Source organism: Carettochelys insculpta, chromosome 9, assembly GCF_033958435.1.
Source record: "Carettochelys insculpta isolate YL-2023 chromosome 9, ASM3395843v1, whole genome shotgun sequence".
NCBI classification, from domain to species: Eukaryota; Metazoa; Chordata; order Testudines; family Carettochelyidae; genus Carettochelys; species Carettochelys insculpta.
Window position 1 is genome coordinate 59014026 of NC_134145.1, and position 13856 is coordinate 59027881.

The following is a 13856-nucleotide window of genomic DNA, read 5'->3' on the forward strand; positions in this document are numbered from 1 at the left end:
AACGAGGCGGTGCCACCGGTATATATGTCCGCGCCGGAGCTCGGTCACGTGACAGTGCAGCGGCGATCACGGTCCCCACGGAACCACCCACAGAGCAATGGCCGATGACAAGACGTTAGGCTCCGCCCCCCCCAAGAGCTATGGCGGTCGCATTCCAATGGGCGTGGTCACATGACGTGCAGCCGCTCCTCACCGGGGCACCGGAGGAGGTGGGGGGCGGGGGAGATACGAACTGGGAAGGGGGGGGGATTTTCTTCCGGGGTGCAGCCCGCTCGGGGGGTTTCGCTTCCGGGACGGTATTCTGGCCCGTTCCCACCCCCGGGAGGTAGGTACCTGCTCTATTCAGGGTCCGGCAGCCCCCCAGGGTGGGGCGAGGCGAGGCCTGGATCCGCCCAGCTCCCGCGGCGCTGTCACTCCCGCCCCCCGCCGGGCCGGCGCAGGGGGGCCCCCTCCCTGGCCCTCCCAGCCCTCTGAGGGGCGCGGGGCATTGCCCTGCCGGCGGGCACCTCTGGGGCTGCCTCTCCCTCCCCCCTCCCGTCAGTGCCTTAGGGCTGCCACGTCCCCCCACCAGCGGCTGCCTCCCCCTCACCGCCTCAGGGCAGCCCCAGCCCCCTCCAGCCACGTCCCCCTCCCAGGCGCTGCTCCACCGCCAGCCCCGTCCTGCGAGGGTAGCTGCCTGCCACGTTCCTCTCGGGCTGCCTCCCCCTCACCCCATCGCTGCTTCAGGGCTGCCCTAGCCCCCCCCCCGGCCCCCGCCCCGCCTCCCTTCTGCCTGAGGCTGCTTGTCCCCCACCCCCGCTTCATCACCTCAGATCTGCCCTACCCAGGGGCTGCCTCCCCCCTCGTTCCTTCACTGCCTCAGGCCTGTCCCAGGCTCTGTGCCACCACATCCCCTCCCAGGTGCTGCTCCAGCCTCAGGTCCGTCCCATGGTGGCAGCTCACCCTCCCCCGGGGCTGCCTCCCCCTGGTGCCATCCCTGTCTCAGGACAGCCCTAGCGTCTTCCACCAGGGCTCCCTTCTGCCTGGGGCTGCCTTCCCTCATTCCATCACTGCCTCAGAGCTACCCCAGCAATCTCCTACCACATTCCACTCCCAGCTGCTGCTCCACCCCCTGCTCCTTTCCATGGGGCAGCTTTACCATATCCCTCAACCACCCCAGGGGCTGCCTCCCCTTCATCCCGTCACTGCCTCAGCACCCCCAGTCCCCCTCCTGCCACATCCCTCTCCTAGCAGTTGCTCTACCCACGGCCCATCCCACCAGGGCAGCTTCCTCATTCCTTCTCTGCACATGTGTCCCAGCCCCGCCAAGAGTATGTGCCCTGCATCCCCACCCAGGGGCTGTCCCACCACCAGTACCCACAGCTCTGTTCACTGAAACTTCCCGCTACGTGCCATCTCCCAGGGCTGTCCTGGAGCCCACAACCATGTCCCACAGAGGTAATCTCCCTCCATCCTCCCATCAGGAGCAACACTTCTGCTCTTTTCATAGCAAAAGGTAGGACATCCCCAGCCAGCACACTCTTTAGCCACCCCTCTCTCTTTAGCAACAACCTCCTCTCTGTGGTCTTGTGCACACCAAACTTTTGGGGGAATTCTCCCTTAGGTGCACAGCAACCAGGCAGAGCCAGTACTTCTGTGCTTGCTTGTACTTGCAAGACCCAGTGTGCCACCTGTTTTTTTTTAGTTACTGTGTTCTCTAGACCTGCTCTGAGTAGGATGCCCTGACTCTTGCCCCCACCGCTGCCCCAAAACAAATGCCTGTATGGGTGGTACAGCAACATCAGTGCCAGCTAACTACCCCTACCTTGGCCCAAGTCCTCTCACCTTCTGTTCTAGTCTCTTCCCTGTGAGAAGCAGAGCTCAACCTGGTTGATTTTGGGAACCCCATCCTCCCCAAATATTTATACAGTCCTGCAGTTGCCTTGCAAACGTGAGAGACAGTCCATTCCTTGATGAATTTACTCAAAGTGCAAGGGCAACAATGTGTAGGGGGAGGTAGAAGCTAAGACAAAGATTACAATAAGATCATGTAGTTGCTTCAGTGTGTTATATGCACACACACACAGATGATGGTTCTGCATTTTAACTTTAAGCTTTTACTTTGAGATCAGTTGTTCTGAGGAAATTGGAGTGAAGGCGGCTTGGGAGAGTGTGAGCATGAGAAATTGTTAGGAAGACTCCGAGGAGGAAAGTGGTTGTGGGGAGGAAAGTGCAATAGGGAGGGATAATCAGTGTCAGGCATCAGAAGAGTGGTGACTGAATTCTGGTTTCCAGAGAGAAAGTAGTTAAAGACCATGGTTAAATTAGTTTGTAGTGAAAGACCCTGAAACTGTTTCCCCAGGGAGCTGGCAACTCAGAGTGGTGCTGCTGTGGAGAGGCAGCTTCTGTAGTCCAGTTACATGAAGTATTTCTTGTGCAGATCTCCTCCCTTAGATTTGTCTGCACTTGACTGGTGATTGATGTTCCAGGGGGTCGATGTAGTGCGTCCAGTTGGCATGTGTTTAACTGACCGCTTGTTGCTCTCCTGCCATCCCCGTGCTCCACGTGGGTCACAAGGACTAAAGGAAGTCGACAGAGTTTCTCCCCTCGACCTCCTGCTGTAGGGATGCTGCAGAAATTCCATTTAAAGTGCATTGACCCCAGCTACAGGATCACGTAGCTGGAGTTGTGCATCTTAAGCCAACTTTCTCCTTGAGAGTAGACCTGCCCTTAGAGTTTGTCCTGGAGCAGAAGTATGTGACTTGCCTGAGACTTTATTATTATTTTTCCCATTTCAGTATCAGGAAAGCAGAGACCAGTAACTCGAGGCATTTTCAGGTTGCTGGCATCTGTGGAATTCCAGCAAAACTGTAACCTTTTAGAGGCTGTTTCCCGAATTTTGGCTTGAGCACTAGTACCCTAAGGTGTGAAATGCTATTAGTGCAGTTCAGGTGATGCCTGCTGGTTATGTTGGGCATTTGTGCTCCCTGCTGTCTTATGCTCTGGCTGTTGGTGGCAGTGGTTTGGAAACAGCCTTCTGCCCGAACACATTCTGCACCCCTATTAGGCAGGCTTCAGTAGCTACCAGAGACTTTACACTTGTCATCTATTCCTGTGAGGGGAGTATCCAAAGAGATTCAGGAGCAAAATGTCCTTTAGTCTCCAGATATCATCAGACTTGATGTTTTGATAAAGCCTAATACAAGAGCCCTACTGTTGCTAATTCTGAACATTTTAACTTCTCTGTAAGAGTAACAGCTTTACTTATGTTATGGTTGGCCTGGGGAGAGCACAGCCTGAAATTTTAACTGAATAAATATTAGGGTTTTTTTTGCCTTGTTTGAGCCTTTAAAGTTCATGAATCCAAGCTTCTCTGCAACCATGAGGGCTAGAAGCCTTGGGAAAAAAAAACCCAAAAGCACAGTTATCATCCTAACTCATGAGCGGAGGCTTTGAGGCACCAATTACAAACTCTCACTAAAAAACAAGAGCTGGCCAGCACTGTCTGTTAATGGAAAATGTTGGTGATTTAAAGTGACCAGTTCTCAGTCCAAGTTCCATTTTACAGTTCAAAAGCTCTTCAAGTTGACCAATGCCGATGCTGCAATTCCCCAAGCACTAAGCTTCTGTTCAACTCAGCCTCTACAAAGAGGGTTTGTCTCTGTCCCTGTGAGTCATCAAGCCAGCCCCTTATAACTAAGGGTGCCTCTGTGCTACAGGGGTTAAGTTCAAGTTGAGAGTCCTTCACTGAAAAGATATTCCCCAAACTTTAGGCAAAGATTGTGGTACCATAACAGTTCAGGCCACCAGAGTGAGGCATTTTCAAATAAGCAGAAAAATAGCATTAAGCCTTTGTAGCATCTGGGGTATTCAGATAATATGAGCCATACAAGTAGTATTGTCCAATTAATGCTTCCATGTGCAGACCTGGAGTGCACATGTGGTTTGCAGTCAGGCTGGAAGGGCGTATGAAGGGGAGGTGGGTCCCACATGTCAGTTCTGGGTCCAGTTCTATTCAATATTCTCAGTAGCGATTTAGATAATGGCACAGAGCGTACACTTAAAGTTTGCTGACAATACCAAGCTGGCAGGAGTTGCATGTGGTTTGAAGGAGATGCTTGAACGTCAAAATTGATCTGAAGTAAATAGAAATAAAGGCAAATGCAAAGTACTCCACTTAGGAGGGTGCAATCAGTTGCACACACCCAAATTGGAAAATGACTGCTGAGGACACAGTATGGAAAGTAGGTTGGAAGTTGTAGTGGACCACAAGTTAAATATGAGCCACTGTAACACTGTTGCATAAAAGCAAGCAATTTTGGGCTATATTAGCAGGGCTTTTTAAGCACGATAAGATAAGTAATTCTTCTGGCCTACTTGTGCTGATTAGGCTCCAGCTGAAGTATTGCGTCCAGTTCTGGGAAACACAGGTCAGGAAAGGTGTGGATAGACTGCAGAAAGTCCAGAGAAGAACATAAGCAATGAAAGGACTAGAAAACATTACAAATAAGGAAGGGTTTAAACAAAAAAAAAGTTTGTTTAGTCTGGACAAGAGATGACTGAGAGGGGACATAACAGTTTTCAAGTACTTGAAGGGTTCTGACAGGGTGAAGGGAGAAAAATTATTCTCACTAACCTCTGAGGGTGGGGCAAGAAGCATTGGGCTTAAATTGCAGCAATTTGGGTTGGACATCAGGGAAAACTTTCCAACTATTAGGGTAACTAAGCTCTGGAACAAATTGCTTAGCGAGATTGTGGAATTTCCCTCATTGGAGATTTTTGAAAAACGAACACCTGTCAGGAATGATCTAGACTTTCATGGTGCCTTGATTGAAGGGGATTGATCTAGAAGACCTTTCAAGATCCCTTCATGTCCTACAATTCCATTATTCTAGGTTCGTTACACAGGTTTTTTGTAACACTATAGGTAGCAATTAATATAAGAAACTGCAAAAATTATCTCACAACAGCATTTATATGCATTATAAGCATTTTATTGCTTGGGATTTACCTTCTAAACAGGGCGTGGTGGGAGTTAAAGGTGATTTTTTTCAGGGGGCAAATACAGAATTTGTGTGTGGACCAGAGACAACCAAAACTTCTCATTCAGACTTACCCACATCGTGAAGTATCGTCTCTTCATAGGTAATGAAAACAAAGGTCTTCGAATCCCTTTGCCTTAAGAGGGCATAAATACATGTTCTGAATTCCTTCTGCCATCAAGGTTAAGGCAAGCAAACTCATAGATTGAGTTTAAGAGGCTCCCCCAAGAACATCTGACTTCTACTGCGAGTGTAGACTACTGCTAGCAGCCCACATTTAACCCCGTCTGACTTCTCTTCTAATGTATCTCAGGCTGGCTTCCTGGAAAGTTAATCAGCTCCAGTGGCTTCTGAACTTTATCCATTAACCCTGGTCTCCCAACATAGTACTGGCTGGAACCCTGGGACTTCCAGACCCAGATCTGTAGTATACCCTAATGCAATGAATGCCCTTCATGTTTGTGATCAGAAAGAAGACCCAAATGATTTAAAAAAAAAAAGAGAGAAAAGTTAGCATTTATTTTTACGTTAGAAATGTCCAAGTGGTGAATTTACTCAGATTATGTGATCTCTTATTTCTGATCCTGAAAACATTTGGGCATGTACATATAACTTGATGTCAATGGGACCACTCACATGAGTGAAGTTATGTGTGTGTTTACATGTTTGCAGGATGAAGGATGAAGATATCAGACAAGTGACACCAGATTAAGTAAGAGGGAAATTTATTTTATTTAGATGGTACAAAACCTTTTTATCATATCTCTTTGTTAAAGATTCAGCATTGTCACTTCAGTTAAGGAGTGAGAGAATTCATAATCCATATCTGAGACTTCCAACAAACCAGGGAAGACAAGGCTTGACATTTCCGGTACTTCTAAGGAAAATTTTTTAAAAGCCAGAAAAAAATACTTATATAAAACAAACAACCACCCATCTTTTGGCCTTCCTACTATATGAAAGTATATGTTATGTTAACAGTATATATGGTAACAGTAAAGTCAAGAGCCTGGCTTTTACATTTCCTCCTGTTTGTGTATTTAAAATTCTAATCTTAGCATTGCATGAACTTAAAGACCTTTGCACTCCATTTTCTTGCTTGTTTTTTGAAAGACAGGAAATAAGGATGAAACTTTAGATGGGGCACTGTGAAGTTTCCCAATTGCTTTGTGCAACTTGTGGGTTTTAATCTTTACCACCCGTAGATACACAAAATTTCTACCTGCAGCACTGCAGTTTTCTTGTACAGCTCTGTGATATGACAAACGGTTATGTATCTTAAAGCCTGGTATCTTGCTTTCCTCTGCATAGAAAATCCTGCTGAAGTGCTTTAAACCCTGAGTCTGTGAGCCTAGAAAGACACACATGCTCAGCTTCATGCATACTACTAGTCCCACTGCCTTCATGATTTCTCAAGAGTAGGTACAATCTGGAACGGGATGTTCCTGAATTCTCCAGAATTGTTTTAATGTCTGCTGCAGTCTGTCTAATCGACACTTCAGATGCCATCCAAGCTGGAGCCTGTTTATGCCACTTGTGGTCTTTATTGAGTTCCATAACTTTGTCTTGGTTTGCATGTATAATCTCAGTTTTACTCATTCTTACTTCTGTTTACATCTACATTTGGCTCATTTGGACTTTTTGCCATATAGGGCCATGGCTCATTTCAAAGTTTGCCAATAAGATACAAAAGGATCGTAGAAAAAAGAAGGAAGGAAAACTAATTGACTTCTTGTTATTAGCCACTCTGATCCACACTTAATATTTTGCTGTTTTCTATCTCTTTCCCCAAAGGAACAAAAATTTAGCTACTGTATTTTACATTTTCATGGCAGCAGATAGGCCCTGTTTATTGAGCACAGGACTAGCAGTTGAGAACTGGATTCTCTTCTAGCCTCTGTCACTGATTTAGTGTGTGATTTTTTCTTTTTTCATGTTTCAGAAATGTCTACAGGTTGAACTTCTCTAGTCTAGCACCCTTGGGAGCTCACCGATGTCAGACGAGAATTTTCTGGACTACAGGAAGCCAATATCGTATAACAGCCTTACCAATGCTTCCACAGCTTATTGAGCTCTTAGAAGACCTTTAAGGGTAAATTAGAACTAAGTAACAGCACAGAACAATGAGAGTCAGGACTGGTGGCTGTAAACTAACTTTATGGGACCACGGGAAACTTGGCCATACCCATGATAAGTGGTTATCTGACTAACTAAATTGCTGGATTATGGATGTTGCCAAACAAGAGAGTTCCAGATTAGAGAGGTTCAACCTGTACTAATATTGAGAGCCTCTGTTGTGAGTGCCCTACCTGGGACACCTACGGCCATGTTTTCATTTAGTCCAAATGAAGTTTTATGGGTTGAGCCCCTCAGAAAAGATCAGGTTGGGCCCTGGGCTGCAAGGATCAGGCTTTGGTCCTAAGCTCCCACAAGTGTAATGCCAGCCTTGGTGACCCCATTTAACAAGGGCCGTGACACGCTTTGTGGTCCAGACCTGCAGTTTGAGAACAACTGATCTGGTCTGATGATCTAATCTGACCACCTGCATAATCCTAGCCAGAGAATTTACCCAACATAGATTCCCGAGCAGAGCTTTTACAAAAGTATCCAATCTTGATTTACAAATTGCCAGTGACGGAGAATCCATCCTGAGTCTTGGTAATTACCCTCACTGTTAAACATATACACCTTATTTCCAGTTTGAATTTGCATGTCTTCACCTCCAGGATGTTGGTTCACATTATGCGTTTCTCTGGCGGGCTGAAGAGCCCATTATTAAACACAGTAAGCTCTTTGATATCGAGCATCCACGGGACTGGGAGGTTGCCAGATAATCAAATAGTCTGGGTAATAGAGAGTTCACTACTCACGCTGGGTAGGAGTCCAGAGGAGTCTGTTATCTGCACTCATATGCAGCACAGAGGGACGCAGGGCAGTGCAGGGCACACACCACCCTTCCCCACCCCCAAGGGGCAGGGCTGTACACAAACCCCAGCTCCAGCTCCCTGTACTTTTCTTCCTGGCTCTGTGCTCCGTTGTAGGACGGCCATGGGCCTGGGCAGGAGGAGGCAGGTTTGCAGCTGCCATCTCCCAACCCAGGGCTCTGCAAAGCCCTCCAGGGTGGAGCCCCACAACAAGGGGAGCTGCAGCAGGCTCCGGAGTGGGCCCCTTTCCCAACTGCCAGCTTTTCCCTTTAAGAACAGGCAGCTCCCTGCGAAGCTCACACCGGCAGAGGGGAGAGGAGGAGAGGTAGTGCCTGTTATCTATTTAAATTGTTAGCTAACAACATGATTAATGGGGCTAAATTAAGCATGTCTTTTTAGTTTCTTTAAGGAATAGGATGCCAAGATGCGAGGTTTGTTGGTTACCATCTAAATGTCTCTCTAGGAGTGCCACTTCCAACTAAACCAATGAGATTTTATTGCTGCTAGTTTATTACAATGTATCTTGCAGCTGCCGCCAGTGGGGATGGAGAGAGCACAGGAGTTATGCTGGTTATTTGAGAGTGCCGGTTAGTCAAATACCAGCTAAACAAGTGTTTACTGTATTTGTTCTCCATGTCGGTATTTATACACGGTAATCAAGTCGCCCCCAAGATCCATGAGAGGAAGGTGTTTCCAGTGCAAATTATCACTAGTCCTATTAATCCTGTTTTTCTTTCTAGCTGGGTTATACGCCCGCAACTGGGGCAGCCATGGAGAAAAGTGGGAACATTCAACTGGAGATCCCTGACTTCAGCAACTCTGTCCTGAGCCACCTCAACCAGCTGCGCATGCAGGGCCGCCTGTGTGACATCGTGGTCAATGTGCAAGGACAGGCTTTCCGTGCTCACAAAGTGGTGCTGGCCGCTAGCTCGCCCTACTTCCGTGACCACATGTCGTTGAACGAGATGAGCACGGTTTCCATTTCGGTCATCAAGAACCCCACGGTTTTTGAGCAGCTCCTTTCTTTTTGTTATACTGGGCGGATATGCCTGCAGCTGGCTGACATCATCAGTTATCTAACGGCAGCCAGCTTCCTGCAGATGCAGCACATTATAGACAAATGCACACAGATCCTCGAGGGGATTCACTTTAAAATTAACGTGGCAGAGGTTGAAGCTGAACTGAGCCAGACTAGGGTGAAGCATCAAGAGAGGGAGAGACCCCCGGAGTCTCACCGGGTTACCCCAAATCTAAACCGCTCTCTGAGCCCACGGCACAACACTCCAAAAGGGAGTCGTTTAGGCCAGGTCAGCACGGTGCTGGATATTCGGGAGCTGAGCCCCCCTGAAGAGTCCACCAGCCCTCAGATCATTGAGCAGAGTTCAGATGTGGAGAGCAGGGAGCCCATATTGCGGATTAACCGAGCAGGACAATGGTATGTTGAGACGGGAGTGGCAGACCGTGGGGGACAGAACGATGATGATGTTAGGGTGCTTGGAGGAGTGCACATTAAAACAGAGAACCTGGAGGAGTGGCTGGGAACTGAGAATCAGCCATCGGGAGAAGATGGGAGCAGCGCTGAGGAGGTCACAGCCATGGTAATTGACACAACAGGCCACGGATCAATGGGCCAGGAGACTTACACGTTAGGGTCATCAGGAGCCAAAGTGGTTAGGCCAACCAGCAGTGAGATTGACAGGTGAGGTTCCTTTCACCCATTTAATGAGTATGATTGGAAGAGCAGAGTCCATTATATTTGTATCTGGCTTGACCACGTGTCTTCCCTGATCATCTACTGTGTTCATTTCACACCCTGTTCTTAGGCATATGTGCTGAGAGGTTTTCTTAAAAACCATTTGTTACTAGTCCTCAGGCATTTGCTGTGTGGTGAATAAGAACAGCATCTCCAGTTATGGGTTACACTGGGTAATATCATAGGCTGCATCTACACTGGTCCCCCGCTTTCGAAAGGGGCAAGTTAATAAGGGAGTTTGGAAGGTGCTAATGAGGTGCTGGTATGAATATGCAGCGCCTCATTAGCATAATGGCTGCAGCGTGCTGCTTGAAAGGGCCGCTTTCAGAATGCATGCTGCCTATGTAGATGGGGGCCGTTCGAAAGGACCCCACCACTTTGAAAGCCCCTTCTTCCTAAAACCTAATAGGAAGAAGGGGCTTTTGGAAGAAGGGGCTTTCAAAGTCGAGGGGTCCTTTCGAAAGACTCCTGTTTACAAGGGTGGCATGTGTTACGAAAGAGGCACTTTCAAATAGTGTGTCCACCATTATGCTAACGAGGTGCTGCATATTCACGTCAGCACATCATTAGCATCTTCCAAACTCCCTCATTAACGTGCTCCTTTCGAAAGGGAGGGGCCAGTATAGATGCAGCCATAGGGTTACCAACTGCCCTCTTTCAGAAACAAGCTAGTCATCAGCTGTGAGTCAGGAGGAAATCTGTCTCATCATGGTATAGGATTTTAGAATGTCTTGTGGGGGTTGCTAAATCTTCCTCTGAAGCAACCTTCATCAGACCACTATGAGAAAGAGAACACTATGAGAAAGAGAAGGAGGATTGGCTGAACCGCTGTTCTGTCCCAGTATGACAGTTTCTCTGGTAAGAACACAAGCCCTTCATTTATAAGAGGCGATTGGATGAGAGAGATTTGGGTTAGGCTTCGGGTTGTGTTGACACTCTGTCCCTCTGCCTCACTTGTTCTGATTAAAGTAGAAGGCTGTGTGTGTGTTTGTGATGCTTTCTGTCACCATTCCCCCTCTTTTCACCCATCCCAATCCTCCAGACCTCAGAGAGCAGCTTTCTGGAAGTGGAGGATGCCTCATCATTTAAAACCGTAAAAGCTCATAAACTACAATGGGAGGTAACAGTCCTGGGCTAGCCCTCAGGGGAACAGACCAGCTCTGGACAGGTCTCGTATCTAATTTCTGCAGTTCTGTTCATTCGTCTCCTTAGATCAGATGGCTTTAGACACTTGGGTATCCATTGTTTTTCACCACACATAACATCCACCACCTCTTCCCTGGAGCCATCTGCATTACCTATGGGACATTTCTCAGCTGCACTTGCCCAGGGAGTTGGAAGACCGGAGGTGCCTTTTAAGTAGAGGTTTCTTCTCTTGTAGTGCTTCCTGAGTCAATGGGCTACCCCACTTCCCTTTTTATTTTAGTAGCAACCAGAAATCTGCCTGTTCCCAAATCAAGTTGATTATCTTAAAACTGAAAGCACAGTCCAGTCTGGCCTGGTGTTTCTGTTACTTTTGCACTGCTACACATTCTGTCTCCTGATGGGAAAGAATAAGAAGAGATTCTCTGCAGGTGCTCCCCTTGCCCCCTGGACATGTACTGACTGTGTGGCACCAACAGTTGTTAATATCTCTATTTACGCTCTTCTCCCTACAGATTTAGCCCTTCTGGCAGCATGGTTACTGTAACTGAGCGATACCGATCAAAAAGTGAGTCTCCTGGGCGGATGGATGAGCCAAAGCAGCCTAATTCCCAGGTACGCAACCTAGCACACGAGTTTGGGTTTGCCTGTTTGGATAACCAGTGAGGGACGATGTTGGAAAGTCATGAGTACTGTATTGTGGCCAAATATGCATGTTGTTTTATTTTGTAGAAATACTGTATGTATCTGTGGCAACATAGGACTTAGGATGACTTTTGCTATTTATTCCCTTGATGTTTAAGTGCTTGGGTTTTATAAGTGATGTAAAATAATAATTTCAGGGGTGATTCCCCCATCCTCAGGTAGCTAGATATTGGGTCTTAGCTAACTTAATTGTTTAGGAGTTTGTGGTGATGTTTCTGGGTTCTGTCTTCACTGATGCCCTTAATGGGGTGGTTAAAATTGAGCCTTCTACTGTAATTTAAAATATGTCTTTGACGGGTAGAGAGATATGAGGAAAAAGACATTTTGCTTAGCTGTCAAAAACAGCCCTATTACAGGCTCTTATTTTTTGAATGTATGTACTCAATGTATAGATTGTTTAGAGCACACTTCGCCTGTCACTGGTCCATTAACTTGGAAAGAATAAAGGGTTTGTTAGTTAAAACAGGAGACTAAAACCAACCTTGACAATGGGAGGCTACCACTTCTCTACAGTAAACCAGGTACAGCTACAGAGCCAGGAATACAGTTTAAAAAACTTTTCATCTAGTGCTTGAACCAAAGGAAGAGACTGTTAGCTGCCATCTGTAGAAGGACCCATGTGTTCTTACTAAGCTGCAGTTGGCCAGCAGAATTGCTCCTCCCCCCCATAGACATAGGACCCAGAACTCCAGCTGAAGTCCAGCTGTGGGGTCTGAAATTCAGGCCCAATGTGACTGTCCCTGATTCTGTTAAGTCAACAACAGAAAATACCTTTTGAGGTTAATAGTGCAGGATTGGGCCCAGAAACCTCAGTGGGAGAAGGATTGGGCCCCAAACTGTCCATTGTGAATAGCTTTATGACAAACTATTTTTTCCAGCTGTAAGACGATGCATGAGTTTTCAAAGAGGCTTAGTTTTATGGGAAGTTTGAGGTTTGGTATCTGGTGGTTTTGAGTTGGAGAGTAGACAGAGGAAAGTTAGACAAAAGTCAGAAATTCAGATGGGTGGGTTTGCAGCGTGCCATTAGGTAAAGACTACGTCTATGCTTACCGGGAATGGGAATGGCAACGGCTGCTATGCAATTTTAGGTATGCCAATTCCGTACCTAAAATCAATTTTGCAGCTGTTGACATTGGTCCCTGTCCTCGCTGCAGAATGTCAATGGGAGCTTTCCTCCCACTGACACTCCCTAATCCTTGCAGCTCACAAGGAGTTCCAGGTTCGACCTTGATCCCGAAGAGCGTCATTTCGCACGTGTGAAACCGTGCCCCAGGAGATCAAACCTAAGCGGTCGCTCTTCTACAGTTAGTGTAGACCTAGACAAAGAGACCTTGAATTTTCAACAGCGTTTGCAAAACCATCCTACTATGCCTTCAGCAGACATCCAGAAATGCTCAGGGTAGGCTAAACATATACAGCAGTGCAGACAGGACTTTATTGTGTAAAACACTTGCTGCCTTAAGTATGAAACGGTTACTCCTACTTGCATACAGAAGTAGCCTCAAACTCCAGTTAAAAGTACTGATTGAAGATGTGTACTTCTAGCCACACCAATGGTCAAGTGTCACATCACCCTGCTCCCCTGGGCTTGGTATGGTGGCAGCTGTATGGCATTCCTTTCATTTTGTCCCCAGTAGCTTTCTAGTGTGTGATTTAATGGGGAGGCATCTGGCACTCTTGTCACGTGCTCAGTGCTTCCCCACTGAAGGTATGGCCCCCCTTGGGTTACCTTGGCTATCTGTCTGCGTTTGGCATTTTACGAAACTGGAATAACGTTTCAGATGCAAGTGCTGTGTCCTCCCCACCTACAGACAAGAGTGCCGATATCCAGGAGAACCGTGCACTTGCCTCAGTGTGGTCAGCGTGTGGTAGTTGACCAGGATTAGCAATTTGAATGGTGATCCTAGCTTCCAAGCTTACAGTCAAAGAGCCACTTTTGGTTACTCTTTTATCTAGTTTAGCAAAATAATGGGGGAATTAGGGGACCCGCATACTGTTGCTCTTGGACCGTGAACGCAGCATTGGTACGTTTCATTCAGAAGTCGATTCAGCTAAGCGCCCTGCTGATGATAGCCATATTTATCTTCCCAGATCTCAGGGAGCAAGTTAAGAAGTTAGGAAAGGGGGACCTATAGCAGTGTCTTTTAGCTGGAAATCGGACCTAAAGCCCCACTGAGCTAAGCACTTCACTGTGTCCTTAAGATTGAGCATGTGAGTAGTTCTATTGACTTCAATGTTTGGCACTTACTTAAGTGTATGACTGGACTGGAGCCCAAAAGAGGATTTAAGAGTGTTTCTGACAGTGCTGCT

The 13856-nt window shown here is 47.1% G+C and overlaps 1 protein-coding gene across 5 annotated transcripts in view; it reads left to right on the forward strand.

The window, feature by feature from the left end:
• The first annotated feature begins 260 nt into the window (after positions 1 to 260).
• Positions 261 to 13856, forward strand: part of ZBTB37 (zinc finger and BTB domain containing 37) — a 64464-nt gene continuing 50868 nt past the window's right edge. For 2 of the 5 annotated variants that reach the window (XM_075002712.1, XM_075002710.1), the window contains exons 1-4: positions 264 to 325; positions 6964 to 7113; positions 8686 to 9644; positions 11357 to 11456. In XM_075002712.1, coding sequence (XP_074858813.1) covers positions 8716 to 9644; positions 11357 to 11456 — 1029 coding nt within the window. In that variant the 5' untranslated portion in view covers positions 264 to 325; positions 6964 to 7113; positions 8686 to 8715. Of the gene's footprint in view, positions 326 to 1373; positions 1496 to 6963; positions 7114 to 8685; positions 9645 to 11356; positions 11457 to 13637; positions 13761 to 13856 lie in introns of those variants that run through there. The other 3 variants (XM_075002714.1, XM_075002711.1, XM_075002709.1) reach the window with 3 other exon arrangements.